This window comes from Prosopis cineraria, unplaced genomic scaffold, assembly GCF_029017545.1.
Source record: "Prosopis cineraria cultivar Desert tree isolate PC_DT_omini unplaced genomic scaffold, ASM2901754v1 PC3, whole genome shotgun sequence".
In the NCBI taxonomy this organism is placed as follows: Eukaryota; Viridiplantae; Streptophyta; class Magnoliopsida; order Fabales; family Fabaceae; genus Prosopis; species Prosopis cineraria.
In genome coordinates this window covers 31,655,595-31,683,330 of record NW_026555334.1, presented here as the reverse complement: position 1 = coordinate 31,683,330, position 27,736 = coordinate 31,655,595, and the positions used below count along the sequence as shown (strand labels likewise).

The following is a 27,736-nucleotide window of genomic DNA, read 5'->3' as shown; positions in this document are numbered from 1 at the left end:
AAATATGAGTAAATATAAAAAAATATTGTTAATTTAAAAATAAATAACTATTTTATTAGAAGTGAGATTTAATTAAAAATATTTTATATCTTTAAATGGAGGGAGTACACTGATCCGAGCCATTAAAATTCATCTCAATAGTTCAAATAAACTCACTCGTTCAATAATTTCAAGCAAAATATAAATGCATGAACATTGATATAAATTTTAAATGTTTACATCATATAGGTACTCAATACATGTACTAAGTACAGTTATTAAATTCAAATTCAACAATAAGTAGGTACCACCATCAATCATCACTGTTAGCCATTACAATTGGCAACTATCCATCAGCCATTGTCATCCCTGCGAGTCATCATTAATGATCACTTCCGATTACCACCATTTGTTGATGGTGAAAATTAGTAGTCAGTGGTGACTGGAGGTGGCTCACGGTAATGGTCAATGGTAGCCAATGGCAACAACAGTAAGGCGATGGGCGGTGGCAATAGCCAACGATAATTAATGACGAAAGACATTTTTTCAAAAAGTTTGTTTTCAATAAAAAAATTTTAACTTTAAAACTCTTTTCAAATTAATATAACTAAATGAATTTTTCTTTTTTTTTATTTCAAAACACAACCCGTAAAAAAAACTTTATAAAATAAATTTTAAAAATAAATACTAAAAAATAAAACAAACCCTAAATTATCAGTTACTTGCAATATAAAATGGTATACATACATAGATTGAAAAGGATTACAAGCGCCTCCAAAACGAATCAATCAGACATTAGAACGGCTAGCTGCAAGATAAACTGAAAGAAAGAAATTATGCTTTGATTTATTTCTCTGCCATAAATCGCACAGGGTGTTTTGAAATTATTCAATCACTAGTATTATTTAGGCAGCAAGCAGTGCTAGAGTGGAGTGGATGGCATATACAAGAGGACAATTATTTTGGGCAATGAAAGGGCATTTATTAAAGCTGTCAATTTGTTACAAAAGCTTTATAATTGGGATGCATATATGATAAAAGTTCACATATATAGTACAAAACAAAAACAAAGTGTGTACATATACATGCACACATCCAGCTTAACTATGAGAAAACAACAGGCCAGGCTTGGAACTGTTGGTGATGAAACATTCAAGTACACCCCTGTATAAGCACATATGTTTACTGTTTACCCGTAAAAGTCGTTGCTTTCATTTATTTGGGTGTCATCATTCATCAGGGAATTGATTCCTTCAAACCTACACCAACTAGTAGCCACCATATCTAATAATGTGGCCCCCTGTGACTCCCAAGTCCCAACTCCAACTCACATGTCCATCAATAACCTCACTGTCAACGTTGGATTTCATTGGCTTCCATCCATCCATTCTATGTCATAGTTATGTAGCATAAGAGCTAGAGATGAAATTCACATGGTATATACAATGCAAAATATACAAATAATTTAACCATGCAATGCAATCTTCTTTACGATGAAGAAGGTGGTATATATGTATCAAAGCTGCAAGAGAAAAATATGAAACTCTGTGAAATTACAAAAGCATTCATGCCGTCTGAGACCCACCTCTTGGAAATTTGATTTTGTTCCTTAATTTTCTGAGCTTTAATTTATTCGATTTACCCCACATTTAATTTCACTGGCCACGAAATTGATTAATTAATTCTAGTTTAAATTTTAAGAGACGGAAATACAATTTCGAACAAATTTTGATTAAAACTCAGCGAATTAAATTTAGATAAATGCAAGAGATGAAAAGGAAGAAATGGAATGGAAACATGGTATGATATGATGATAATAAGGATGAGGGATGGGGATGGACAAGGTAAATGAGTAAATAGGAGAAAAAGTGAGTCCCATTGTGAAAGAGTGGACCTACATAAACAGTGGAACGGCGTAGTGTCTGGCTTTTCCCGATAAGCGAGGGCATTGTTCCACCGGGGAAGAACTCAACAATCCCAGCTAGTTTCTCCTCCTCCTTCCTTCCTTCCTTCTTTCCTCTTCAGCCTAGGGCACAATTTTACAGCAACCTTGCTTTTCCCCTCTACAACACGCAATTCCTCTATATATACCTGCATTTTCCCCTCACTTTCTTCCCAGTTTCTCACCCGCCAAACAACCAACCCTAGAACTCTCTTCCCCTCTCTCTTAATTTCACTTCTATGAATAGTTACCTGCTCAGAGAGATTAAAGCAACTGCAAGTGTTAGTCAAATCCCGAATTCACTTCATTAACATAATTGCGCCCGCTTTGGTTGTGTATTTGGGGTCTCTCTCTTGTCTATCGGACATACACAAGGGTGAGAGTTAGATTCTTAGACAAAATAAATAATAAATAAATAAATACCGAAAAGACTGAACTTTTTCTCTGGTGCATTTAAAGGTACACACTTGAGAAGCAAGGAAGACCGTTTGGGAAATTCAAGAGCGCAACAAGGAACTTAGTTCCTGAAAGTCAGCCAGCAAAGGTTGTTCTTGTCTCCCTACCGTTACCGCCTATTTCATGCCTTTCTCTGGTTTCTCCCACTGATTTTTCATTCCAGTCTATGTGAATTTTAAATTGGGATAGCTATTTCTTACGTTTGTTTTTGTGACAAACTGAGAGCTGATCTGAGGGTACAATGTGCTTTCAGTAGCCTACATTTGGGGGTTTCCATATTTTATGTTCTGTTTTATATGAAACTCCGGGTTCACAGATCTGTGAGCTGTGGATTATCCTCACTATTGTGTAATCCAACTGCGTTTTACTTTGCGAGCTTAACATCACAGACAGACTCCGAACAAACATTGTTCAAAGTAATGAAGCTTAACATTATTGATCATTTTCTTAAAAGTTTTGAGCAGTTTATCAAATATTGGTTAGAATCATAATATGTAAACTAGGTCTGTAAGTCACGAAGCTTGAGTTAGTCTCGTAGCTACTGTACGAGATATATTTCGAAGGTCGGAAAGAAAGTTATGTGCACTGCAGAAGTTAAATGGGTTGGCTCAGATAGGTGAATTATTTGAAAATTTTTCTCCATAGCTTAAAAAGAAAGCAGAATGTCTTAGTTCGGAAAGTCCCCGTAGCTCAAGTATTTTAATAAACATTAGATGTTAAACATACTCGGATCTTATCTGCTGTGTAATAAGCGAGTCTGAGAATTTGTACGTATTTCTTATCTGCTGTGCTTGTTTGTTTTATTTTGTTAGCTTCTTTATCTGATGGTATTCTTTTTATGGGGGGTTTGGGGGTGGGTTGTTTCTGGGTTTAGCAGGAGCTGAGGCCGAGGCTCTGAGACCTACTCAGTCTTTGCCTTTGAAAGCATTTCTGCAAACTGCAAAAAGCCTAAACGAAGGCCTCCTGACTTGGACCGTGATATATCGGAGCGCTTAAAAAAGGTCTCTTATCTCTCTTCAGAGTACTCTCTGAATCATCGTCATCAGTGCAAAGGACATAGCAAACCCACCCTGCGCTAGCTCTAATCACCCATAACCCCCCCATATAATTTCTTTGAATGTTTCTCTCTCTTCCTCTATAGAAGTGTAGGGAACAGAAGGGGAAATAAGGTTCAAGCTCGAGATTTTGTGTGGAAAAGGCATGATTGTGGTATGGAGGAGGATGCGATTCAAGCACAAGCGTGTAAATTCCCTAGAGTCGGAAATGGCAGAAACGACTCCAGCAAGATAGGTTCTAGAGGGATCGAGCATTGCCCAGACGGCGAAGACAATGGAGGGCTGACAAGAAGAGGCGGATTTAGCGATGTCAGCTCGAACCGCTTCCATAGCTGGCACCAACATTCTTCAAGAATCATTAGGGTTTCTCGAGCATCTGGAGGGAAAGACCGGCACAGCAAGGTCATGACTTCAAAGGGTTTAAGAGACCGAAGGGTTAGGCTCTCGGTAACCACAGCAATCCAGTTCTATGATCTTCAAGATCGGCTTGGCTACGACCAACCCAGTAAAGCAGTGGAGTGGCTAATCAAAGCAGCCGCTGGTGCCATTTCTGAGCTCCCGTCTCTGAACACCACATTCCCTGATACCCCAAAGCAGCCCAGCGATGAGAAAAGGTTTGATACAGCTGATGCTGAGGAAGATGGTGAGGGTGATTATCATCACACTCAAAGTCAGAACCTTTCTTTGTCTAAGTCTGCCTGTAGCAGCACTTCCGAGACAAGCAAAGGTTCTGGCTTGTCCCTCTCAAGGTCTGAGATTCGAGTAAACCGAGTGAAGGCCCGAGAGAGGGCAAGAGAGAGAGCGGCAAAAGAGAAGGAGAAAGAGAACACTGCCCATCCCCACAATGTGAATAACTCCATTTCTCAAACTGCTTCTTTCACTGAGCTTCTCACCACGGGGATCAGTAGTACTGTTCCTTCCACTACTAGTCCCAACGGTGATGACCACGAGCCTAATTTGTTCAACAAGGCAGCGAGACAGCAATGGTGTACAGCACCCACGGACTACTTTAGCTCAGGCCTTGCGGGGAATCCCTCTATGAGAACGCATAATCAATCTTCAGGGTTCTCAGGGCAATTCCAATTGGGAAACTCTTCACTCCCACTTCAGGCACTGTCTGTTTCGCCTTTCAACGTGGGGAGTGAAAATCACCCGGATCAGCTGCAGCATTTCTCATTCATTCCTGACCATCTCATACCCAGCGGAAGCAGCGATTACAACCTTAACTTCACCATCTCTTCTTCTCCAGGCCTTGCTGGTTTCAACAGGGGGACCCTTCAGTCCAATTCACCATCTGTTTTGCCTCACCCTCTTCAGAGGTTTTCTTCTTCTCCTTTAGACGGATCCAGTCTACCTTTCTTCATAGGAGCTGCCGCTGCTGCGCCAACAATGGAGAATCACCAGCATATGTTCTCGCCTGGATTTGATGGCCGCTTGCAACTATGCTATGGCGATTTAACCCGCCATTCTGACCACAAGGGCAAAGGCAAGAACTGATTACTACCTGCGACCCGCCACATTTCCCTTGCTACATCGTCCTGGTAATTTTTCCAAATAAATCATCTTTATTTTATTTTTTTCATTCCCCTTTATATTATATTGATTTAATTAATTACGTGCATCGCCCTTGCATTTTTTTTTTGACTTCTCTGGGACTGTTGGTGCATACGACTCTCAATTGTAACTTAGGATGACACAAAATTTGAATGTCTTTTCATCAAAAGAAAATAGCACTTTGATAGACGTGTTACGTGCAATGGCATGAGGAATGAGCCGTTTACTTTCTAGTTAATCATACCGTTGGTGATATTTTTTTATGATGGGCGATGTCTGTTTTATAAGCTGTCTTTTGATGATTCCTGCATGGAGTTTCGTGATCCGTATTGGCTGGTTGTCTCCTGGTTTTGCACTACGGTTGATTCCCTGCTCTGCAACAAATAGGGGTGTCCGTGACAGGTGTAAGCTTGTGTGTAGCGAAAACCATGTCTAGGGCGTTGAGTGGGGTATAGTTAAGTGTGCAGGACAAGAAGGAGAGCCTAAAATTGCTTTATTAATCACAATGAGCGTTAAAAGAGCAGCTTTATGATCCCTATTTGTTTTTCTCACTCCCAAGCAGCAGCGCCAGACGGCACTGATGAGTGATGAGGGTTCTGTCGACAAGATGTGAGAATCATAAATGGAGGACCTTTCCTTTTCCATGTAATGGTGAAAGGATCATGCACGTAGGCATGCTTGACTTGACACCCCCAGCATCAAATTCAAACGAACCTCATGCATTATTATTAAGAGAGAGAATTGCGAGTACAGACAATAGGTTATCAGCACTGACTCATCCAGACCCTATGCATTTTAGTGTAGCTTTAGCTGGAATCATTCACAGTTTACGATATCCCTTATTTGAAATTTGAATTGACTGTGCTGGCCCCCAAAAAAAAAATATATATATATATTTTAATACTCCCTCAGTCCAAGATTACAGAACATCTTTAAACAAAATTTTCATATTAAAATATAAAATATTTTAAAAAAATTATAATTTTATTAAATGTATTAATTTTAATATTATCATTTCTCTCTTTATAATTAATTTTTATTTTTTTAATATATTAAATTATAAATATTTTTAAAAGCTTATATTTTTATTTTAAAAAGATAAAATTATTAAGTGTATTTGATAATATTTATTAATATATAAAATTTATTTAAAAGTGTCTTATCATTTGAGACAGAAGAAATAAATGATAAAAATAAATGCTCCTTGTGAGGTATTTTTTGAGGCTTAGAAAATATAAAGTACTTTTAATATTTCAAAATGTAATCATTTTTTCAAATGCCCCTAATAATTAAATTATTTTATATTTATTTTAAAACAAAACACCCCATTAAATAAAAGTAAATATAAAAATAATGTTAATTTAAAAATAAATAACTATACCTTATATTTTTAAATAAAGGTAGTAGATAGTCAAAAATCAATGGGACATAAATATATAAGTTTTATATTTATATTTATATTTATAATGCAATAAAAGTACATATGCACATTTTTGTCCACCTTATAAGAGAAATATTAGAAAACTGTTTAAATGATTTAAAATAAAAAATTTTCTAACAATAAAAATCGCATTAAAGAGAATTTTTAACATAGCTTTAAAATTGACACAACATTAAGAGTCAAGATTCGCAGAAAATAAGGCATTAGGAGTAATGGAGTATCTCTCCACTGTCGTTTAGACAGCAAATTTCAACCATTGGGATTGAATTATGAATTAGGATGGTCCTTTTGTGATATATATATATATATATATATATATATGTATTAATTTTGTATCCTTTGTTATTTAAAAAACTATATCAAAGAAAAGTAATTTTGTAGCCATAAAATTTTTAGAAAATATAGTAGAATGTTAAATAATTTTAAAAGAATAAAATATAAAATTTTGACAGTCCAAATTCCTAAATCTATTATTGAAATAACACTACACGCCTTATTGATATAAATTTTGACATTACATAAATTCATAATTCATATGTAAAACATACAAATTAAACATGTTATCAAAATAATAGAAATGAAATACTACTCTCTCTTATTCTATAAATAAGTCATTTTACATGTTTTCATGAAATCAAAAGAAGCCTTAAATCTCATTAATTTTATTTTAAAATTTAATAAGTTTTCATCTTTACCCTTCAAAAAAGACAAAAAAAAACTACTTTTAATAATTTTTCTTAGTATTTAATAAATATTTTTTTTGAGTAAATAAAAATAGCTCTAAGCTTGGAAGAAATTAGATCCTCTTGTCCGACCAATATAGGTCATTACATTCCATTAGAGGTTCATACCAAATGATCAAATCATCCTCTCTCTATTTTGAGCTTCCTTAGCAAGCCAATATGCTAATCTAATCATCTCCCTTTATGAATACATAATTTCCACATTGCAGCCACTAAAAATCAAGTCTCTCACCTCCTGAATAACAGCTCGTAGTGAATTTACCCCCTCCTCCCTTCTTGATCAGTTGGATACCTTCTATAGAATCCATGTGACATTTAATAAATATAGTAAGGTGAAGATGAACATAGACATAGTAAAGTGTCTTATAAATATAATCATAAATTAATCTTCTCTTTCTACTCCTATATAAAGGACCAAAGGAGTATGTTTTACCAACTGGTAGTTTTAGTTTACTAGTCGGGATGTTTAACATAAATTTCCTACCTGAGACAATTAAGTGAGTTCCATCAAATAGGATATGATTTAATTTTGTCATAAAAAATAATTTCCAAACCAATTAAAAGCTCTAGTCGGTAAGGATAGTAAGAAAATCATCCATCAATATGAGATGTAAAATCTATAATAAGTCATAAAGTTTTCATAACATGAACAGTTTTTGACTTATTTTAGATTTTGTGCTATGGACGGGAAAACACGTTTTGTTATATGCATTAACCCAAACCTTAATGTACACTGCCCCCATTATATGAATATTGAAGGGATCATAAATCGTTTGTTTTATGTAAGGCATACCAATTAATCATTTACTATCCGTCAAGAGTCATGGTAGCCCCCCCCCCCCTCCTTTTTCTTTTCTTTGCATGACATTGAATGTCGTGAGCTGCTCCATGAATGAAATAGCCATATACAAATTGCTCTTCTTGTCTGTGAATCCCTATCAATTGGTGCAAGTTGGCAACTTTTTTATGCTCTTTGATACTCGATCCCATATATATAATGCTATGGTTGAGATGTATTGTTTTCGCAAAACTTCAATGGTTTATGAAAGTATAGTTCTCCAAGGTCACTCCCATGTGTAGCTTATTAATATAAGAGGAAAGAGAACCATACAGTGAATGGGGTTTGATTGACATTTTTTGCAATGCCATATCCGCATGGATTTAGACATTTTTGGATGCATGATATATTTCTGCACCTAGTCTCCAGCATATGGCCTGATCATGCCAACAAAGAGAAAACAAGCAAGCAGGAAGCTGAGGAGAGAAAAAAAAGTGATCTGAACCGATCGAGTCACAAACTGAGGTCTGATTTGGGGAAAAGACCTGATCATGAAATCAGATTTAGGACAATTTTGACCTTTGAGCTTTCCAAAGGTGAAAATACATCCATTGAACAAGAGATGATGAACATAGATCTCATTTATATTAGGGCTTACCTTTCCTAGGATACTTTTTGATAATGCGTCCTAGGATACTTTAATTTCAAAATGAAGATGACCATGGATATTTAGGCACTTCTACTTTGGTGCATAAGTCTGATCTTAAGTCATTTCTCAACTACTTATATATGTATGTATGTATGTATACATCTTTCACTCTTGAGATATAATATATAACATAATAAACTGCTCCCTTGTTTCTTCGCTTGGTTAACTAATAAGAAGAATGTTTTAATTTGTAGCGACTGGAGGATTGTATTAGGTCTTGCAATCACATCAAGTTGTTAACTGTGACCGTATTTGTGAAAAAAATGCGGGATTGATTTTTGTTGATTTCTTGAGTCGACCATCTATATTTTAGGCCTTTGCGTTGTTCGACTTAGCAGTGATTATTTTGGGCAGTCCAGTTCGGGAATGGTTTGAGAGGGAAAGGGCTTTGTGGGATGGTAATGCATGAGATAACTAGAAGAGGAACTAGCAGATGTGTAGTCTACGTAGTTAGTTTGGCCTGAGTGTTGCACTTTTGAAAGGTGAAGCATGCTATGTTACCTCTACATTTTGCAGAGGTTTTGGACTCTGGTTCTTCACTTGCGTTTCTGCTTACTGGGTATTGGCAAAAAGCGAAATTCTATAACCTCATGAATACTTCTGTAACTAGATATATTACCAAATTATACTCTTAAGTTCATCTTGGTAAAAAGGTATTGGTAGTGAAAAACCTTCAAAAGTTTTGACACCCGCCTAAAGAGCAAGAACATGCTTAGGCGTTCATTTTGGGGTCTAAAACGGACACCCAAACACACACTAAGCTGCCATAGAAGAGCACCAGGTATGATAGATATATACAGCAAGCCTAGATTCTATAGAAGCACTTTTAGATTCCTCCGAAGCATATTAGTATATATGACTCCACCCCAATGTTGAACTTGAATGATTGTAATAGCCAAGTAAACTCAGTCAGTTATCCAAATTATATAATCGATATTATTTGGCATATACGAAGACACTTAGTATTGACAGATTCACTGAACGATCCAGGTGAATTTCCCTCGAGAGACAGATCGCTGAAACTCAATCTATTGATTGTCTGGCATTCTGAAGTGAAGAGAACAACCAGATTCGAAGATTGTCAAAAACTCGTTCTACTAGTATCATTGTCGTTATTACTGTGTGACATGAGCCGCAAGAAATGTATGAATATACTGTCTAGAGGACACTGTCACGAATAACTTTTCTGAAAATTTTATTTTGATGTGTCTTTGTAATTCAACTCGAAAAGGTCGATCTCTGCAAGCAGAAATCACTCATAATGGGGTTGTACCTTCCCATGTAGGCATTTATTCAAATCTTACATACCCTGCAAGTAAATAAGGAAATAAGCTCCTTCCAAGTCAACGGGCTCATCAAATCTATAGTGAGCTCGTGACTAATCTACCAATAAGATTATTTTTATTTAGGTATCGGAATGCTCTTTCTTGGTTTTTAAGTATCAGGGAACTTCTATATATACTTCCAGGGCGTGCTTGTTTTAAATTTATAACCTCATTTTTTCACTTTCTAAAGATAAACAACATATAATTGCTTGCGTTTGATTTGCAAGTACTGTGCACAGATTTCCCTTCTGATACTCGTTGTTGTGGGTTTATTTGATGCAGGACACCAAGAGATAAGTGCTAGTAGCAAGAAGTTGTGTCTGTAAGCTTGGCCTTGGACACATGAGATGGTACGTTTTTGTGATCAATTGTTGGTGTTTTAACTTGGATCACTTTGAAGTCTTTCACTTTGCATTTGGTTAAGTATCTATTGGTCTGAGCGTGCAGATCGTTTAGTATGTTGATGGAATGTAAAGAAACATGATTGAACTTGTTTACCTATTCTTGGGGTTCTTGCAAGTCTATTTTGAAATTGTCTATTCCATTTTGGCTTAGGAAAGGTCCGGGAATTAGTCTACTAATGGGTGCTGTAATTCTTCAGGCTTCCCCACAGCATAACCCGAATCCAATCTGATAATCATGAATCATGAATTCAATGTCATTTCTCTTCCCAAAACATATACTTTTATTTAACCAAACAGCACTTAACTGTATAGAATGTTCTATGAGATCAAGTAAACCTAGTTGAGTTTTTTTTTTTTTTAAAAGACAGCTGTGCAGAAGTGTTTTGTTTCGTTTTGGAATCTGCTGCACTTGCTTACATTCTGCATTTTCATTCATGTTATTTAATTTTTGTATTTCCCTCATCTACCAAACTAAATGTTCAACTCAACTTATTTTTGGGTCTGTTTGATGCATGTGCCCTTCCTACTTACAGCTTTTTAACCCACTCCTTCTGGTTGAGGAAGAGAAGACACATTAAAAAAGGAAAGTACAAATGAGTGTATCCTTAAAGAAGTAAAACAAATAAAAATGATAAAAAAGGCATGGTGGCAGCAAAGCTTAGTTGCTCTGCTAAAGTAAAATTAAAGCAACTTCTACCTAAAAAAGAGAATATCAGATCGGCTTTAGCCTGGGAAAAAAAAAAAAAGAAAGAAAGAAAGGGCAAAAGCCAAGAGATATGTGCAGATTTTCGTTGCAGAGTTGAATGTCATTTTTCTGTAAAATGAAGCAAATGCAGGTGTTTGTAAAACCATGATCTTGCAGCATTTTCATAAAAAGATACATCACAGTTATTTTCCTAAGTTCATGCAGTAACTAATTTCTATCAAAAGCCAAAAAGAGACACAGAAGTTGCAAGTGCCACCTGCAATGTCCCAAAATGCTGTTGGTGGGTCATGATTCATGATCATGCTAAACACAATTATTAGTTAATCCAGTGATCCAAACATAAACATAATTTTCTTCTTCCTATCACTACCCTGCCTGCTCCTTAGTGCATCCATAATATATTATCATTAATAATTAATATCTCCCACTAACTCATCAACTTCTTTGTGTCACAGCCTCTGCCGGCATATAAATTAGCATGTGGGGGCTTCTTCACCATATTCTGTTCCCTATATATTCTTCCATTTGGATGTATCTACTCTTGCACTACAATTTTAAAACTTGGGTGGAATAAAATAGAAAGTGACATCAATTATAATCTGAGCTTTGCATCTTTGTATTATATTATACATGCAAATAATTATATCGCCAATGAATGTGGAATAAGAATACAAAGGAATCATTGAAAATGATAGCCACAGGCTAAAAGATTGTATTGAGGAAGAAGACCTGTTCCTTAGAGAGCGCAAAAGCTTGTGTTCTTTTGAGTAATAGAGTTGATATACCTCATTTCACGTGGGACTAGAAGTGTACGAAGCCAAGATACCTCACGTGATAAACAGATAAAGTTGGAACCAGAAAGCCGGAAACAGCTAATTAAGCTAATAAATGATTAAGAATATGAATTATTGTTTGAGTGAAGAAAAATGGAAGGTCGGTTCTAGGAGGCAGCCATGACCTGTCATTCACAACTGGAATGCCTGCAGTTCTAAAGTGACATTTATGAGCCCTCTAAAGAACAATTCGGAACGTACATGTTTGGATTTAAAAAATAATAAGAGATTTTATTCCAAGTTAATCATGCTTATTAAAATTCTAAGTTGACCTATACAAACAGAAACTAACAAAATGGAACATTAATGATTTCTAACTCATTAGGAGTATGATAGCATTTATATGAAATGAAAGTAATTTTAGAGAAAGCAAATTCCTCTGGTACGGGACAAAGTACTGACCAACAATAATCATGAAAATTTAATATTTACTTAAAGTTGAAGCGCTCGAAGAACACATTTTAAAAGCGAGTCTTAGGCCTTGTCTTAGAAGTTTCGAGTTCTGAATAGATCAAGAAGCTTGGGATCATACGTCTCATTCATTTGTGCTGTGTCTCAGTTAACCAGGACGGACAAAAGCTGCTTTGGGAAGCAAAAGGAAGGATCTTCCAGAAAAATTCAGACAGGAGTGTTAAGAAAGTCATGGCACAGAGGTAAATATCTGATGGTCCGGACACTCCCATGACCCACCCCTGCTTGTTCCATTCTGTCCAGAATGTAATGGTCATGGAGACTTGTCTTTGTAGACAAAGACTGAATTATTATTTTCAATTCAGATTTTCAGCAGCAAACTCAGCTTCCAGACCAGACTTGTTTACACCTCAAAACAAGGTCACCCCACCAAGTTTCTTATCCAACCCATGCTTTCCATTGGTTAAGATCAGTGAACCACCAACCATAAGAATGTTCAAAATCCGATCTTGAAGTGGACAACTTCATCTATCACACACCAAACCTGCTTTCAAAAGCCTTTTTCCCCGTCTTCCACGAAAACTACCTTTCGATAAAGTTCAGACTTGCTAGTTTGTACAAAGATCTAATAAAGGGGCATTGCCTTCAACATGATTAATTATAATTAATGAAAGAAAAACTTGGGCTTACAAATGGGCCCGTGGCACTTTTAATGGATTTTAATTTAAAAATTATAGGACGAAATAATTATTGAAATTGTCAGGAGATAGGATAGCACATTGATAATAATTTACAGTATTTAAAGAGGTGGGCGAGTTTAAAATTAAAGACATGGTGATGATGTTGTTCTCATTTTATTGAGCAATTGAATAGGGGTACTAGTGATGTTGGTGTCAAATCTTACCCCAAATAACACAATCATGCAGGCTATGGATTTCTGTAGCATTAATCATGGCTCACGTTTTTACCTTACTGCTAATCGTGTAATAATTTTGTTTCGGGTTGAAAAAGAATTACTGCTACTAAATAATTGAGTTACTTTAAACTCAGAATAGAATCCCTGATATGTGATGGTATCTATTGCCATAAAAGTCATCAACCTAACCAGAAAAAAAGCCACCAATCAAGCGCTTTTATAGGCAATCAAAAACAACCACTAGACATCATGTGACTGATGAATCATAAAAATTTTGCAACTTAATTAAGCATCAATTATCCACCAGACACATCCCACATGTGCTACCTAGTCTACTTTGCTAAAGTATGTGCACTCATCAAGCGTGTAACTGTCTGCAGTTGGTACTCTTGCCAGCGCTGCAAATTCAATTATTTTACCAACTAAATATATCCTGAGTATATTATTTTTCTATAGTAATGGGAAAAATCTTTACGTACAATCTTTTACTTTTTTACCAATAAATTCTTCAACATAGACATAGCTAAGCAATTTTTTTATTAAAAATATCAACCTAAATTTTGGGGGGGAAAAAACAGTACCCGTATTATGGACAAAAATAGCTAAAAAAAGGGGGGGTTGGGGGGGGGGGGATCACGCTTCCTGTGTGAATCAATTTAAAGCAAAACTTTATTTAATCTATTCACATAAAATGATCACTCATTTAAGAAAATAATAGCAGTGGCACCACTCGAATTGTTTAAGAGTACGTAAAACGTAATTAGATGAATCGTTCTGCCGAATGTTTTCCCACACATTTCTACATGCTCGTAACCTTGACTTGGCCGAGCAAAACACCGAATAGCAGTGAGTAGGTGCAGGAACCAGTATTGCATGAATAGGATTGGTTTGTCCAGAAGTCATTTAAACTTACAGATGCAAAGCACATTGCTCATTTCACTTTAGAAGAATATATCACAAAAACATACCAAACTAGTACCTGCTAGAATATTCACAGAGGGATCACTGAGAATAGAAAAAGATAACTACAAACTCAGCTGTTACAGGCAGGTGCACAATCTTACAAGTATTGCCTCAACCAAAAAAACCCAGCAGATGCATTTAGTTAACAGTTCAAGCACAACAGCCCAATGACCGGCAGCTCTTTAATCTATCATTCCACTGTGGCCGCAGCTTGAAAGGTAAGGAAGAGCAAAATTCATCTTCCCATTGGTGCCTAACTCCATGCACCCTCCAAGAAAAATTGCCCTTTCTCGTTCTTTCTTTCAGGAAGTACCATGTTTCCCTATTTCTCACATGATTTCGCTTTCCCTGAAACGGCCCGATTTTAACAAATATATTAGAGTGGTGAAACCGCGTAAAAGTAATCAAGTGAAAAATAAACCAGCACAAAATTAATATCAAAAGAACAATCAAAGCAGCCTTCCAATCTAAGAAAGGAGGATTTTGTAAGTTGGGCTCTCTCACTCTCCATCTCCCAAGTTAAAGCAATTATCCCCAATTATGAAATTGACATTCAATTCAAGTGATGCAATAAATATAAAGAGCTAAGTGGATTGATTGCCTGACAGAAATTAGAAAACTGCGTAAAAATTCCTTAGAGGGCTCAATTGCCCATGCATCATTTCAGCCCCGGGCTCTGGCATATTCATTTAGCAGGCAAATACACACTCACACCAGTTTGTCGGATATTAGTCCATTATGATCATTCATTCATTCTCCATAACTTTTTCCAAATATATATAAGCTTTTTGTTTCGGAAGCAAGAGGAACACTTCCATTTTTTATATTGAATTGAAGTACGCCTAGGAAACAAAAGACTGCTTGCACATAACAAGAACGGGCAAATTTATAAAACTTACCACGGACCCAAAGGCTCGTATAATCAGAAAGAGTTCATCTCAAGACAGTATGTCCGCCTCTTAACCAGCATCCTTGCTGCCGCCCCATACGGCTCCCCAAATGCTGTTGAAACCCAGGACACATCAGAGACTTCCTTCTTTGCCGTGGAGGACAGCTCACTAGGTCTAATGGCAACAAGGGTCGCACCCTTCAAAACAACCCCATCAGGCAATTCCAAGTGAGGAGCATACCATAGCCTCATATTGAGCGCGGGTACAAGAGTCCTCTTCGATGCTGAAGACGCTGACAGTGGCTTCACTCTGAGCTCCTCAAGCTGGTCTCTATTCATAGACAAAACACCCTGCCCATCTGCATCTGTCAAAACTAAATTATCCAATGTTTTATGCTCTGAAATGATGGGTTGCAGCAAGTAATGCCTTGCGGAAGCAGCTATCAAAGAGCTAATTGTCCAAACAACTCTAAGTTTCAGACCCCCGTTTGTGTAAAACGAGTCAGGTATGCTTCCATTGTCGTCACCGCCACTGTTCCCACATCCGGCATCAGAACCCCCTTCCTGGGGGCACAAAGACTTTGTTGGTCCAGGGTACACAACCGAAGAAGCGCCCAAGATCACACAGTTATCCAAAGTGGACCCAAAATCAGCTCTCCATTTTAACAAAACCCCATCTTCTATTCCTAGTTCTCCACTGGGCAGCTCAATCCGAAGGAATCGAATCTCATTGAAATTCTTCAAAACTTGGGTCGGTGAGTGATGAGTCACAACGCCTTGATCGCCCTCCCCGTCTTCTTCACTCCCAACGGCCAGAGAGGTGGACGAAGACGAAGGACCGGAACTCGAAGAGGCTCTTTTGGGACCCAAGAACTGCCCCAGAGCTTGAAGGGGCTTGACAATGCCACCGAAAAGTAGCCGACAGAGATTAGAGAAGGGACCGCGGGATTTGTCAGAGGAAACAGCGGAGGAGGAGGAATCATCGTCGGAGATAACACAGTCGACACGAACAACAACCTTCTCCACCTGGGGAACGAGAGAGTGAAATCTGCGGGAAACGACACAGCAGCGACCGAGAGCCTTCACATCGCCGATCTTGTTGAAGACTAGGAGAAGCAGAGAATCCGGCAAGCGATCAAAGTGGTCGACATCCTCGACATCGGGCTCAGGGTGAATTCTGGATGTTAGATCTGAGCGGAAAGAGGCCATTGCAGACGGATTAAATAGGGTTACGGAAGAGGAAATCGAGGAGCAGGAACAACTAGGTCAGAACAGATCGCGCTGGGAAATTCCGACGCGCGGATTGAAGGGTCAGAGGGGTAAGTGTAGGGAGTGAGTTAGGGCAAGATCTAGGAACGAAAAGGGCATGCCAGAGAATTAACAACAGAAGCCGAATCAGGGTGTGTCGAGACTGAAGAGGGTGAAGCTGGGCAGGAACCAGAATTAGAGGACGTGAGGAGGTAGAGATAAAGAGAGAAAGGAGAGGAAAGGGGTTCAGAGGGAGAGTGGAGGAGATGAATGGAGATGGTGCGTGGAGATAGATCCGCGGATTTTGTCTTTACAGGCAGAGAGAGAGAGAGAGAGAGAGCGAGAGAGAGAGATTACGCGCCTATGTAATCGTGCGTGTGAAGTGTGTCATTTGCGCTGCGAATTGGACCTCAACCGCAATTAGCTTGACCATAATTCTCTACCAAATCTCTTCTTGCTTTGTTCCTATTTTTTCTTTTTCTTTTCTTGAAAAAATATCACTCAAATACTGTTGAGAATATTTAATGACAGACAAAAACAAAAATATTTTAAAATATTATTATAAAATCAGAAAATGAATTTAAAAATAATTTTAGATAAAAAATTTATAATATTTCTATTTTTTTCTTTTTTAAAACCTATCGATTAGTAAATAATTTTTATTAAATATAAATAAATACTTATTAATTAATAAATAATTATTTATTAAAACATAATCTACACTTCTCTTTACTCAAAATTAAAATTTTTTAAATTTTTAAACTTATCAATTAGATAATAACTTTTTATAAATACAGTGTACTTGTTAATAAACAAATAACTACTTGTTAAAACATGAACTCTACTTATCATTTATTACAATAAGATTCTTTCAAATTCTTAAAATTTTTAATTAATGAATGACTTCTTGTTAAATGTGAATGAATACTTAATAATTAATGAGTGTTTTCTTATTGAAACATGATCCACATTTCTTTTTTCCAACAACTAAGCTCTTCCAAGTTTTTAAACTTATTAATTAGTGAATAATTTTTTATTAAATATAAATGGATACTTATTAATAACAAATGGCTACTTATTTATTAAAAGAAGTAAGGGTATTATAATTTATTTATATTTTTTAAAATCAATCCCCTTGTTTTGTAGTAATATTTTATAATCTTTTAATTTTTTTATGTTAAATTATCTCACGAATCCTTACATGATATTTTCTCTTTTCTTTCCAGGTCATTCTTCAGAATATTCTCCTCTTCTCTCTTGTTATTATATATCGTATTTTTTTTCGCAAAAATCAATTATGTAAATATCAATGGATTGTGTGGCAAGCACCGAATTGATTCAGGGAATAGAATCGGAAAATTACAGCATAAGAACAAAAACATTGAAAGTGGGGGGCTAATGAAGTTAAACTCCATAATGTCTCTCAAAATGAAATTTTATTTTCTTAAAAGAAGGTTTGACAAAGCAAAGTGTACATTTTTTTTTTACTCCCTTGTTGTATTTGAAGAATGAGATAAGCAAACTATCATTCTTTTTAATTGTGTTAATCCTCTCTCTCTCTCTCTCTCTCTCTCTCTCTCTTTTGTGTGAGAGAGAGTAGAATTCTCCAGAGTTGCTGATAAAAAGAAAGAAAGAATTCTCCAAAGTTAAATATTATTCGACTAATTTGGCGTCTTCTTGTGCCCTGAGGAATCCAAGCCAACGAGCACTTCTTTTTATTTATTTTTTAATTTAATCAATTGAAATAGAGAGTGACAAAAAATTTACAAAATTTTAATAAAGGACCTTCGAAATAGCATAATTAATCCTTCTTCTAAAATGTTTCATTTTATATTTTAAAACATCAGTTGTAGGTTATTTCCGGTGAATTGTGAAAAAGTGGGTGTCAAATTTGTACAACACGCTCTCCCAAAATTTCACGTTAGCTTTTCTGAAAATGGAGAAACTTTAATGAGTGAAGGAATTTAACAGGGTTTCCAAAACTCAATCTTGACATGTGAAAAAAATGGTAACTAAAGTTTAATATTCCAGCTTTTAACATGAAAGGTAGGAAAGACGTATTACAAATATTTAACTACAGCCATGAATTTGAGCCGTTTTTTTTATATACTTCTAATATTTTTTTTCTCCTAAAATATTTTCATAACCAATAATTATAAGATTAATCTCTTAAAAAATTTAAGTATTATTTAAAAAATTATTTTTTATTAAGTGATATTACTCATACATACCTTGGAGTCGGATTTTAAAAATAGAAGGAAGAGAGAAAAAAAAGAGAGAGACTTTACAAAGTTTTAATTTAAAAGCACTTAAAAAAAATAAGGATTGAACTTGAGTTAGTATATATTCCTTCTATTCAAAAATATAAAATATTTTTTTAGGAGTTGAATGTTAAAAAATATAGGATATTTTTAGTTTTTTAAAATACAATTATTACCTTTTCTTTAAAAATGCATCTATTGAATAAGTTACTTTATATTTAATTTAGGGTGAAATATTTTATTAAATATGAGTAAATATAAAAAGATAGGGTTAGTTTGAAGATAAGTAATTATTTTAAAAAATATTTTATATTTTTGAACGGATGGATTATGTCTTTACTTTTAATTTTTTTTATTTTAACTAGCTTTTATTTAATTTCTCATTCTTACACAATGTCTACTTAAATTCTAATCTTACACGCACTACGTTTTTCAAGTTCAAATAACCGCAATCTCATTCACTTATCTCCCGCTTAATAATCTTCTCGTCACATGTCACTTGATTTCCTCGTCGTACTTAAGCATGCCAAGGGGCAGATGAAAATAAGCTAAATCAAATTAGGTTTTAATAAAATATGCCAATAGATCAGGGGAGCAGATCCTCTCAGACGCAACTTTCTTCACGACCTTGCGATCGAGTCTCAAAATTTCAGCCGTCTTATTGATCCGAAGTATTTAGCAAGAGACACATCGACTTATTTCTAAAATTGCATCCTCACCATCCACTGTTATATTCATGCCCGTCCAATTCACAAACAATTGAATCAAGTTGAGATTGCATTGCTCCTGGTGCTCAGATCTGTCTAAATTTAATTTTTTTTATTTTATATTTATCAAAATAAAAATTGATAAAATTTCTATTAAACATACTCATCATTAATCCACATATTTAAATTGTTCAAATGTCATATTAAAAAAAATACATAACCGTTTACGTGACATCTGATGTTAACTAAAAAGAACAAAAAAATATGGACAAAGGTCTGACAAAATTATTATTAGCTTCTATTATATTGTGAATTACACATCGAGAAGCTATATTGGTAAAATGTTGTTTATAAGTCAGCTAGACACTCTCTCTTATAAGGTGCCTTTTGAGAGTAAATTCTACTTGAAGGGCTTGTGATCATGACACATTGGATGCTACATAAAATGTTTGATATTTATGAAATAATAGTAAGAGATTATTGGTTAAAAAAAAGTTAAGAAAATTAATTTTAAACTTTTAAATATGAGAGATTTTGTACAACTGCCTTAAACTTTAAGAGAATTTTAGATATTTTAACTTAAAAAATTAAAAGTATAAACTTTATTGAAGTTGTGAAATATGAGGAATCAATTTATAAAAATTTATACAAATTTTTACTTTTTAATATTAAATTTAAATAATTTAAATATTTAAATTGATGATGAGCATATTTATTAAAAATTGCATAAATTTTTACCTTGATAAAAATAAAAGATAAAAATAAAATAAAAAATAAAAAATAAATATAAACTATTAAAATTAAATCTAGACGATGTAAATTTGATACATACCATGTCCCCATGATAAGCACAGAATGCAGTCAGACTTAATTGTTTGTGAACTAGACGGCTATGATAATACAGTGGACGATGGGGTGCAATTTTAAGAGCAGGATGATGTGTCTCCTTTTAAACACCTTGGATGAATTAGGCAACTGTCATTTTGGGGTGGGCAGAGAAAGTTGCTTTTGAGAGGATCTAGACTAGGTAAACCAGAGGCTACAAGTTACCCTACAGCTTGTTATTATTTATAAAACATTTTTTAAAAATAATTTTTAATTTAAAATATAAATATTTTGTGATAATTAAATTTCTTTTTTAAATTTATCTTTTTAAGTTAGCATAATAGTATTTAATGTAATTATATTATTATTTAAAATTAAAAATAAAAATAAAAGTATATGTTATTTTTTATGATATTAAAAATTAATTTTTTAAAATACATAAAATAATTAAAAATATTTTTTAATAAAGATAGAAAGGAGCACAACTTTTTTCACCCTACTTAAAGCCTGTGCAAATTGAAAATCTATTTAAGATGTGTTTGAATTAAAAAAAATTTCTATTGATGTTAGAATCAATTGAGATTAAGATAAAAGTATGTGATTGTAATAATTTTAGAAGTCAGGTGGATAAATTAAAATTCATATTAAATGATTTGATTCAAAACTCCATTAAAATATATAACAATAAAAAGTATGCATGAATTTTATTGTATACTCCCTCTATTTAAAAATGTAAAAAATTTTTAATCGAGTCTCACCTTTTAATAAAGTAGTTACATACTTTCTAACTAACCCTATATTTTCATATTTATCTCTATTAAACACCCTACAATAATTATAAAGTCATTATCAATAGGGATATTTTTAAAAAAAATGCAATGATTACACCTCGAAAGATTAAAAATGTCTTATATTTTTAAATATTTAACTCCTTAAAAAATACATTACATTTTTAAATAGAGGGAGTATATTTTTGTGACTAATTTGATATTTTTAGAAAAATATTAAACTCAAAATTATAATTTTTTTTTTGGAAAAGTAAGTTAAAAATATAAAAATATATTGATAATAAAAAATCTTAATTTTTAAAATCAAATTAAAATTGAAAGATATGACATCTACATCAGAATAAAAAGGAAAAAGACAACAAAGCAAGACACAGTTAAGTTAAGAAATAAAAGGAGGATAACCAAGGACAAGAAAGCCAAGGACGAATAGTTTAGTGCATGTGAGGAGAGGTTAGAGAGCGAGCAAATGGCAAGGAGACTGGAGACCAAGCAACAGATTCGTTCGGCAAGCTTGACTGACGGCGCAAGAAAGTAAAAAAGGCCTGCAAAGCAGTCACGACGGCCTCCACCTCCTCGGCCGGCGACGGTGGCGGGAGAAGAAGGAGAAGCGATGGTCGTGCTTGTGAAGACAGTAAAGAAGACAAACGGGAGTTGAAGATAAGGAGAGAGAAGAATAAAAAGCATAAGATGGAAACCAATGCGACCACCGCACGTCAAAAAGCCCGGCGTGTGTCTGAATTAAAAAAAATCTATAATTGAAATTAGAAATTAACTCAGATTAACAAATTAAAATTAAAAAAAAGTATGTAATTTATATTTAAATATTTTTTTAAAAATTTAGTTGAAAAAATTACAATTTATTTAAATAATTATATTCAAAAGTCAGTTAAGATGTATAATGATAAAAATAGACATTAGTTTTATTATATATATATATATATATATTTTGTGATTAATTTGATATTTTTAGGAAAAAATATTAAGCTTAAAATTATAATTTTTAGAAAAGTAGATTACAAATATAAAATATATTAATGAGTAAAAAATCTTAATTTTTAAAAAGGTAAAATTAAACAATAAAATTCAAAATATTCAAAAAAAACTAAAATAAATTTATAAATTACAAAATATTCAATTCACATTATCAGCAATTTGATCTAAATTTACAAACCTATAATTTAACCTTGTTATATTTTCTCCTTCTATTTAATTTTTACATATAAAGTTATATTAAATGGAGCATATTTTAATTAAATAATGAAATAAGATTTTAATTTTTTTCTTCTTTTACTTTATCTTAATTCATAAATAATAATTAAATATAACACAATAAATAAAAAACACATGATCATCTTGTTCTTCCTCATATATGTCCACCACATGTACACGCTCAAACATGCACAAGGAGCACTTTCTTTTTCTCCCCCCTCCTTCTCTTCTCCACAGACCAACGTCATCTCTCTTATACACTCTTTCCCTCCATCTTCTTCTCCCTCTCTCCACTACTAGCGACATCTCCCTCTCCCACCACCAGCACATCTGCTGTCTCCCTCTCTACCTCAACAAATGAAGGAAAGCAACAAAAACAGAGCATTACACGATAACTGACAACGAGCAACATAGTCGATGAAAAAAAGGGACGAAGTAATCTTGACAAAACTTGCACAAGTGGTCACGACACCCTCAACTTCCTCGAACAACTGCAACGGTAGCGAGCACAATAGGCAGTCAGCGACAACTGCGAGAACAAGGAGGGAAAAAAAGGTTGTGAAGATGGGAGGCTGAGCAAAGAGAGGAGTAGCAATCTGGAAGTAAAGATACGAGGAGAGAGAAGAGAATCTACAATATGCCAGTGCTCCACCCAATGTCGCGTTAAAAAATGCTCCTCCCAGCTTCTCTCAAAACGCCCGTTCAGCCGTTAACATTCGTTTAAGTTTTTTTAATCCAAACAAAATTTTAATTTAAGTAAAGAGCTTTTAATCCTCTAACTGAAGTTTGGACCACCCTAAACTTAGTTGGAGAGTTAATCCAAACACACTCTCAATCTCCCAACTTTATCCATATTGCTCATTTAGTATGTGTTTAGTTTTCACTTTGCTAAAAGTTCATACGGTAAAAGTTCATTTGATAAAAATTAATTGTTATAATAAAATTTTTATTTGAATATATTTTTGTAAAAGTCAGTTTGATACACTGAAAATTATTTTATTATGATAATAAAATGTTCTTTTCAATGTACAATTATCAAAAAAAGACATTGATTTATGATGATTTATAATTTTTATTATATAAATATAATATATTTGAAATATTTAAAAATGTGATAAAGATTTTAAATAATATAAAATTTGATCTATAATGTTAAAAACTTAATCTCTAGTTATTTGTACTTTTTTAATTTGTAATTTTAAAAAATGTGATAAAGATTTATATTTTTTATTATACAATAATGCTAAAAATTAATATGATTAATTATTCAATTTATAATGCTAAAAACTTGACACCTAATTATTATTATTGAAATGATAATTATATTTTTAATGAATTTAATTATTTTTTAAATAAAAGAATAAGATATTAAACTTGGGATAGTATGGTTAAATAACATTTCATTTTTTAAAAGTTTTAAATAGTTATATTTCTTAAATTCACTTTCAACCACCATTTCGATGTGTTTTTAGAATGTATTTTTCTGTAAAATATTTTACTTAAACAACTTGTAGCATCCTAAAAGCGAAATTTTATTTTTTGAATGTGAAATTGAAAGTACCAGAACGGACCCTTAAATGATATTAACATGGCTAATGGACTTTTTACCTCCCACTCTAGGTTGAGAAGTAAATCAGTCATGGCCCTAAAAGTTTACTTACAAGTGGTCGAATGGGTATATCATCAATTCATTATACAAAAACTAACTAGAAAGAACATGGGCAAGGAACATCGGATTTCGATTTGGAAGGACAATATAAGAAAGAGGATGTAGTTGATTATTTTCTAATTCTTAAATCAACTATTAGATATATTATGTATTACATATTATAATATATTGTATTCAGTCCAAAAACAATAATAATATATATGTAAATAAGCTATTCTATTAAGGTTGTAGGTCATACCTTATAAAAATAAATTTGATATATTTACTTAAATAGATTCAATTAAAGGCCTAGGCTAGTCAAGTCAGGCTTAAAATAAACCACTTGCAAGTTGCTAATAGGTTGTTACTACTTCCATTTGTATCAATGATAGGAAAAATCATAAAGATTATGGGTGTGTTTGAATTTCAATTGAAAAAAAAAATAATTATTAGAATGTGATGATGTTTGGATAAATTTTTAAAAATTAATTATGATAAAATTGATGATGTTTATATAATTTTCAGAATTAATTTTGAGTGGGTAATTTTACTATTCAAAATGACAAACTAATAATGTTTAGAATTAATTTTTTAAAATGAAACAAATTTTAGATTATCTCAAATGGAGTTTTAAAAATTAAATAGAGTTTGAAAAAATTTAAGTGCTTGGATAAAATTTTTTAAAATCATAATTTTGAATTTAAAATTAATTCTAAAAAAATATCCAAATAGGCCCTATACAGGAGATTTAAAACATCATTTCAGCACTCTCTTCCACCTATATTAGCCTCGTGCAGCTAATTAACGGAATAGCATGCCTATGAAAATTTGAAAGATTAAGAATATTTCTATTCAATTTTTAAAGGTCATTAGAAAGAGCAGGCATAACTCAAAATCAATGTCATAACTTGTTTGGATTGACATTATAATCAATTTTGAGCTCAAATAATTGATTTTTTAAAAATTATCTAAATAGTCAAAAAAGTTATTAATTGATTATTGAATTAGAATCACGTTTTGAAATTTTTTTCGAAAGGTTACTTATAGATTCAATTTTATTATTAAATAATATATTTTACTTTTTAAATAAAGTTTAATAAATTTAATAATATTAAATACAACTTTATCAATAATTTAATTTTAAAAAATAATATTCTTTATGATAATTTATATAGCTAAAATAAATTTTCGTATCCAAATAGATTGTGTTATTACATAATCAATTATAATTAAAATTAATTATATTAATTAATTATTTTTATTTTCAATTATACTCAATTAAAATTCAAACGGGCTAGTCATCGTTGTCAATTGGGTATTCAAGTATATTAATTATATATACAATTTATGTAAAGCTGTACTGTATACAAATTATAAGCAACACATATTTTCAAACTCCATAATATACGTAGTTTAAAAGGAGTTTTGCAATTTAAACTAAAAATCTTTCCAGAGAAATCAAAGTTAAAGAACATCACACACGTACGGGGTCAACATATTGGTGCTTGAATATCTGAGAATTAATATTCCATCAGATTGCGAGAGACTTGGAGTTAGAGAGTCAACTACGCCCATCCCGTTAGGGAATCAAAACGCCGATGTTGTGCAATTAATTGACGACGAGCTGGTTTTGACTTAGTCTCTTGCTTGCGAGTTTTCAGTACACCCTGTTCATAATCTAATCACCTCTTTATTAATGTGTGTATATGCGTTGGTTAATGTAGTGTTACTAAGATAATGTTATTTTTTGTATGGGCATACACATTGCCAGCAGAGATAAATTATGAATGAATAATTGAATATGCAAGGAATAGGATTGGCTAATAGTCAAAAACCATGAAGGAAGCATAATTTGTATCCCATTTGGATGTCACACATGACACACCATATGTGCTCTTCAAATCTTCTCATCAATTGGATTTGGATCCAAGAAATCAACCACTCCAAACAACACCATCCACACGTTCTGCCATGTGGGCTTCTGTATAGCTACGTTTTCATTCGCCTACAATCACACTGTAACGTCCGTACTCATAATTTTTTCTTAAAAAAATTACGGCACAAGCCATGTAATTAAAGTTTTTATATTATTACATTTTCACTATTTTTATTTTTACTTTTTGTGTGTGCCAGAATCAACTTTGAAACTGAATTTAAGTCCAATCTATCAATGTGTTTGTTGTCCAAGCCCACACATTCACTTTATGATTCCATCATTGATTTAGAAATAATGTCATCGTTGTAAGTTGTAGCATAATATATATATATATATATATATATATATATTTTATGTATTTTTCATTGAAAAATGTGCTTATATTTAGTGGCTCACAGTATCTCGAATAAAATTGTTTAGCATATACTCTATTCAGTCTTATTTATAAATTATTTTTATTAATTCTATCAATATTAATATAATAAAAATATAATGAATAATTATAAATGAAATTTAAAAACTAACTCTCAAATAAAAAAACAAAAGCTGCAATCACTCAATATAATGTTATTTTCTTATATTTCTCTCTCATGCTTTATGGATATGAGAATAGTTGCTCCCGAAAAAGTTACTCTCACTTTTCTTGGCGAGAGTTGAAAACAATTCGCAAGATGAATTATTTTGGAAAAGTTAAATCCCTTTAAAACACAGTGAAATTGCGGACAAAAAAAGAAAAAAAAAAAAAAACAAGACAGTCGTCTTTCATAGAAAAGTGCTCATTCTCCTTTGATTTAAATGCTTCAACTAATGAGAAAGACAGTGGGGACAATAGCAATATTTTTTTAAACTTAAATGCTCTTCTCATGTGTGAGAATGTCCACCTAAACAACAATGAAAGTGAATATCAACATATTGCAATTAGTGAAGAAAGAAATGGTAAGGACACTTTTAGCTTTATGAAGCCCATGAGTATTCTCATATAAAATTTACATTACAAAAACTAATAAAAAAATATGAATAATAAACATATCTTAGCTTAACAAGCTTATTTGACAAGTCCAGGAAATATTAAGGATAGTATTTTACAGCTTATTTCAAGTTTATGTCTGTGACAAAAATCAGTTCCAAGAAAGACAATTGAATAATATAATAACATTTTGATGATTATCATACTTGAGATCCCTTGATAGCCTCTTGATTAACAACAAATCCATGAGAAGTCCCACAACAATGCACAACTTCTCAAGAATAGTATTCACAGCAGTAAAGACCTTATTAATATGAGAACTAGAAAGAAAGTAATTAGGAGATTAAAAACTAACTTTCAATACACTAGAAAGACAAACTAAAGAATATGATAACATTTTGAGGATCATCATACTTGGGTTCCCTTGATAACCTCTTGATTAACAACAAATCCCTGAGAAGTCCCAAATTCAATATCTTATCTTCATAATCATCACCTGGAAAACAAAACAAAGCTTGGAAGTATGATATGGCTTAGATAAAATCGTTTAGTTTTTGACACTGCCTTTATCCGTTGTACATTCCTGTGACATTTACCATTCCTTAATGGCTGTTAAATAAATGATAACTCATAACCAGATATAAGAACGAGGGAGGTAAAGATTAAAGATACAATTCTATAACTCTACCAGAAAAAAAAGTCTCATAAAGTATACAAGGTATAAGAGGATCATAAGCACACATGACATCCATTATTTGACGCCTTGTAAACTCCAAAATTCTCTCAATGATCTAAGATGGAACCCAAAAAAAATCAGCCAAGACAGGTAATTCTCTCAAGTTTATTTTTTCAACTACAAAGAAAATCTACTACAGTTAAAGATAATTAATCTATGAAAACTAATGACGATATTATCTCATTTGACTGACTGAGCATTATAAAGCTTGTAGATAATATATTATATCATTCTCATATCAGTCATTAGATTTGTACAAAGTTGTGATGCTAGAAAATCACATGAAAGTTCATGAACATAGATTCTT

General features: G+C 33.1%; 2 protein-coding genes across 6 annotated transcripts; one reads left to right on the top strand and one right to left on the bottom strand.

The window, feature by feature from the left end:
* The first annotated feature begins 1,909 nt into the window (after positions 1-1,909).
* On the top strand, positions 1,910-12,580 carry LOC129306923 (transcription factor TCP2-like). 5 transcript variants are annotated; one of them, XR_008592276.1, is made up of 5 exons: positions 1,910-2,297; positions 2,381-2,465; positions 3,255-4,973; positions 10,265-10,332; positions 12,485-12,580. XR_008592276.1 is itself a non-coding variant. In XM_054947737.1 (4 exons), the coding sequence occupies exon 3, from the start codon at positions 3,589-3,591 to the stop codon at positions 4,927-4,929; it is 1,341 nt and encodes a 446-aa protein (XP_054803712.1). In that variant the 5' UTR covers positions 1,910-2,297; positions 2,381-2,465; positions 3,255-3,588; the 3' UTR covers positions 4,930-4,973; positions 10,265-10,658. The 5 variants fall into 5 exon arrangements, 3 of the variants coding, with proteins under 3 accessions (XP_054803712.1, XP_054803713.1, XP_054803714.1); XR_008592275.1 differs by lacking the exon at positions 12,485-12,580 and adding an exon at positions 11,548-11,695; XM_054947737.1 differs by lacking the exon at positions 12,485-12,580 and having other exon boundaries at positions 10,265-10,658.
* A 1,581-nt stretch (positions 12,581-14,161) lies between these two features.
* LOC129304427 (F-box protein At5g46170) lies at positions 14,162-16,671 on the bottom strand. Its single transcript, XM_054944071.1, has 2 exons — positions 15,115-16,671; positions 14,162-14,563 (listed from the first exon to the last, which is right to left on the bottom strand). Exon 1 carries the CDS (start codon positions 16,311-16,313, stop codon positions 15,138-15,140), a length of 1,176 nt encoding a protein of 391 aa, XP_054800046.1. The 5' UTR covers positions 16,314-16,671; the 3' UTR covers positions 14,162-14,563; positions 15,115-15,137.
* Between the last annotated feature and the right edge of the window lie 11,065 nt (positions 16,672-27,736).

What these genes read in the sequence shown, in the direction of transcription:
- LOC129306923 (XM_054947737.1), top strand. Translation starts at nt 3,589, where the DNA reads ATGGAGGAGGATGCGATTCAAGCACAAGCGTGTAAATTCCCTAGAGTC.
- LOC129304427 (XM_054944071.1), bottom strand. Translation starts at nt 16,313, where the DNA reads ATGGCCTCTTTCCGCTCAGATCTAACATCCAGAATTCACCCTGAGCCC.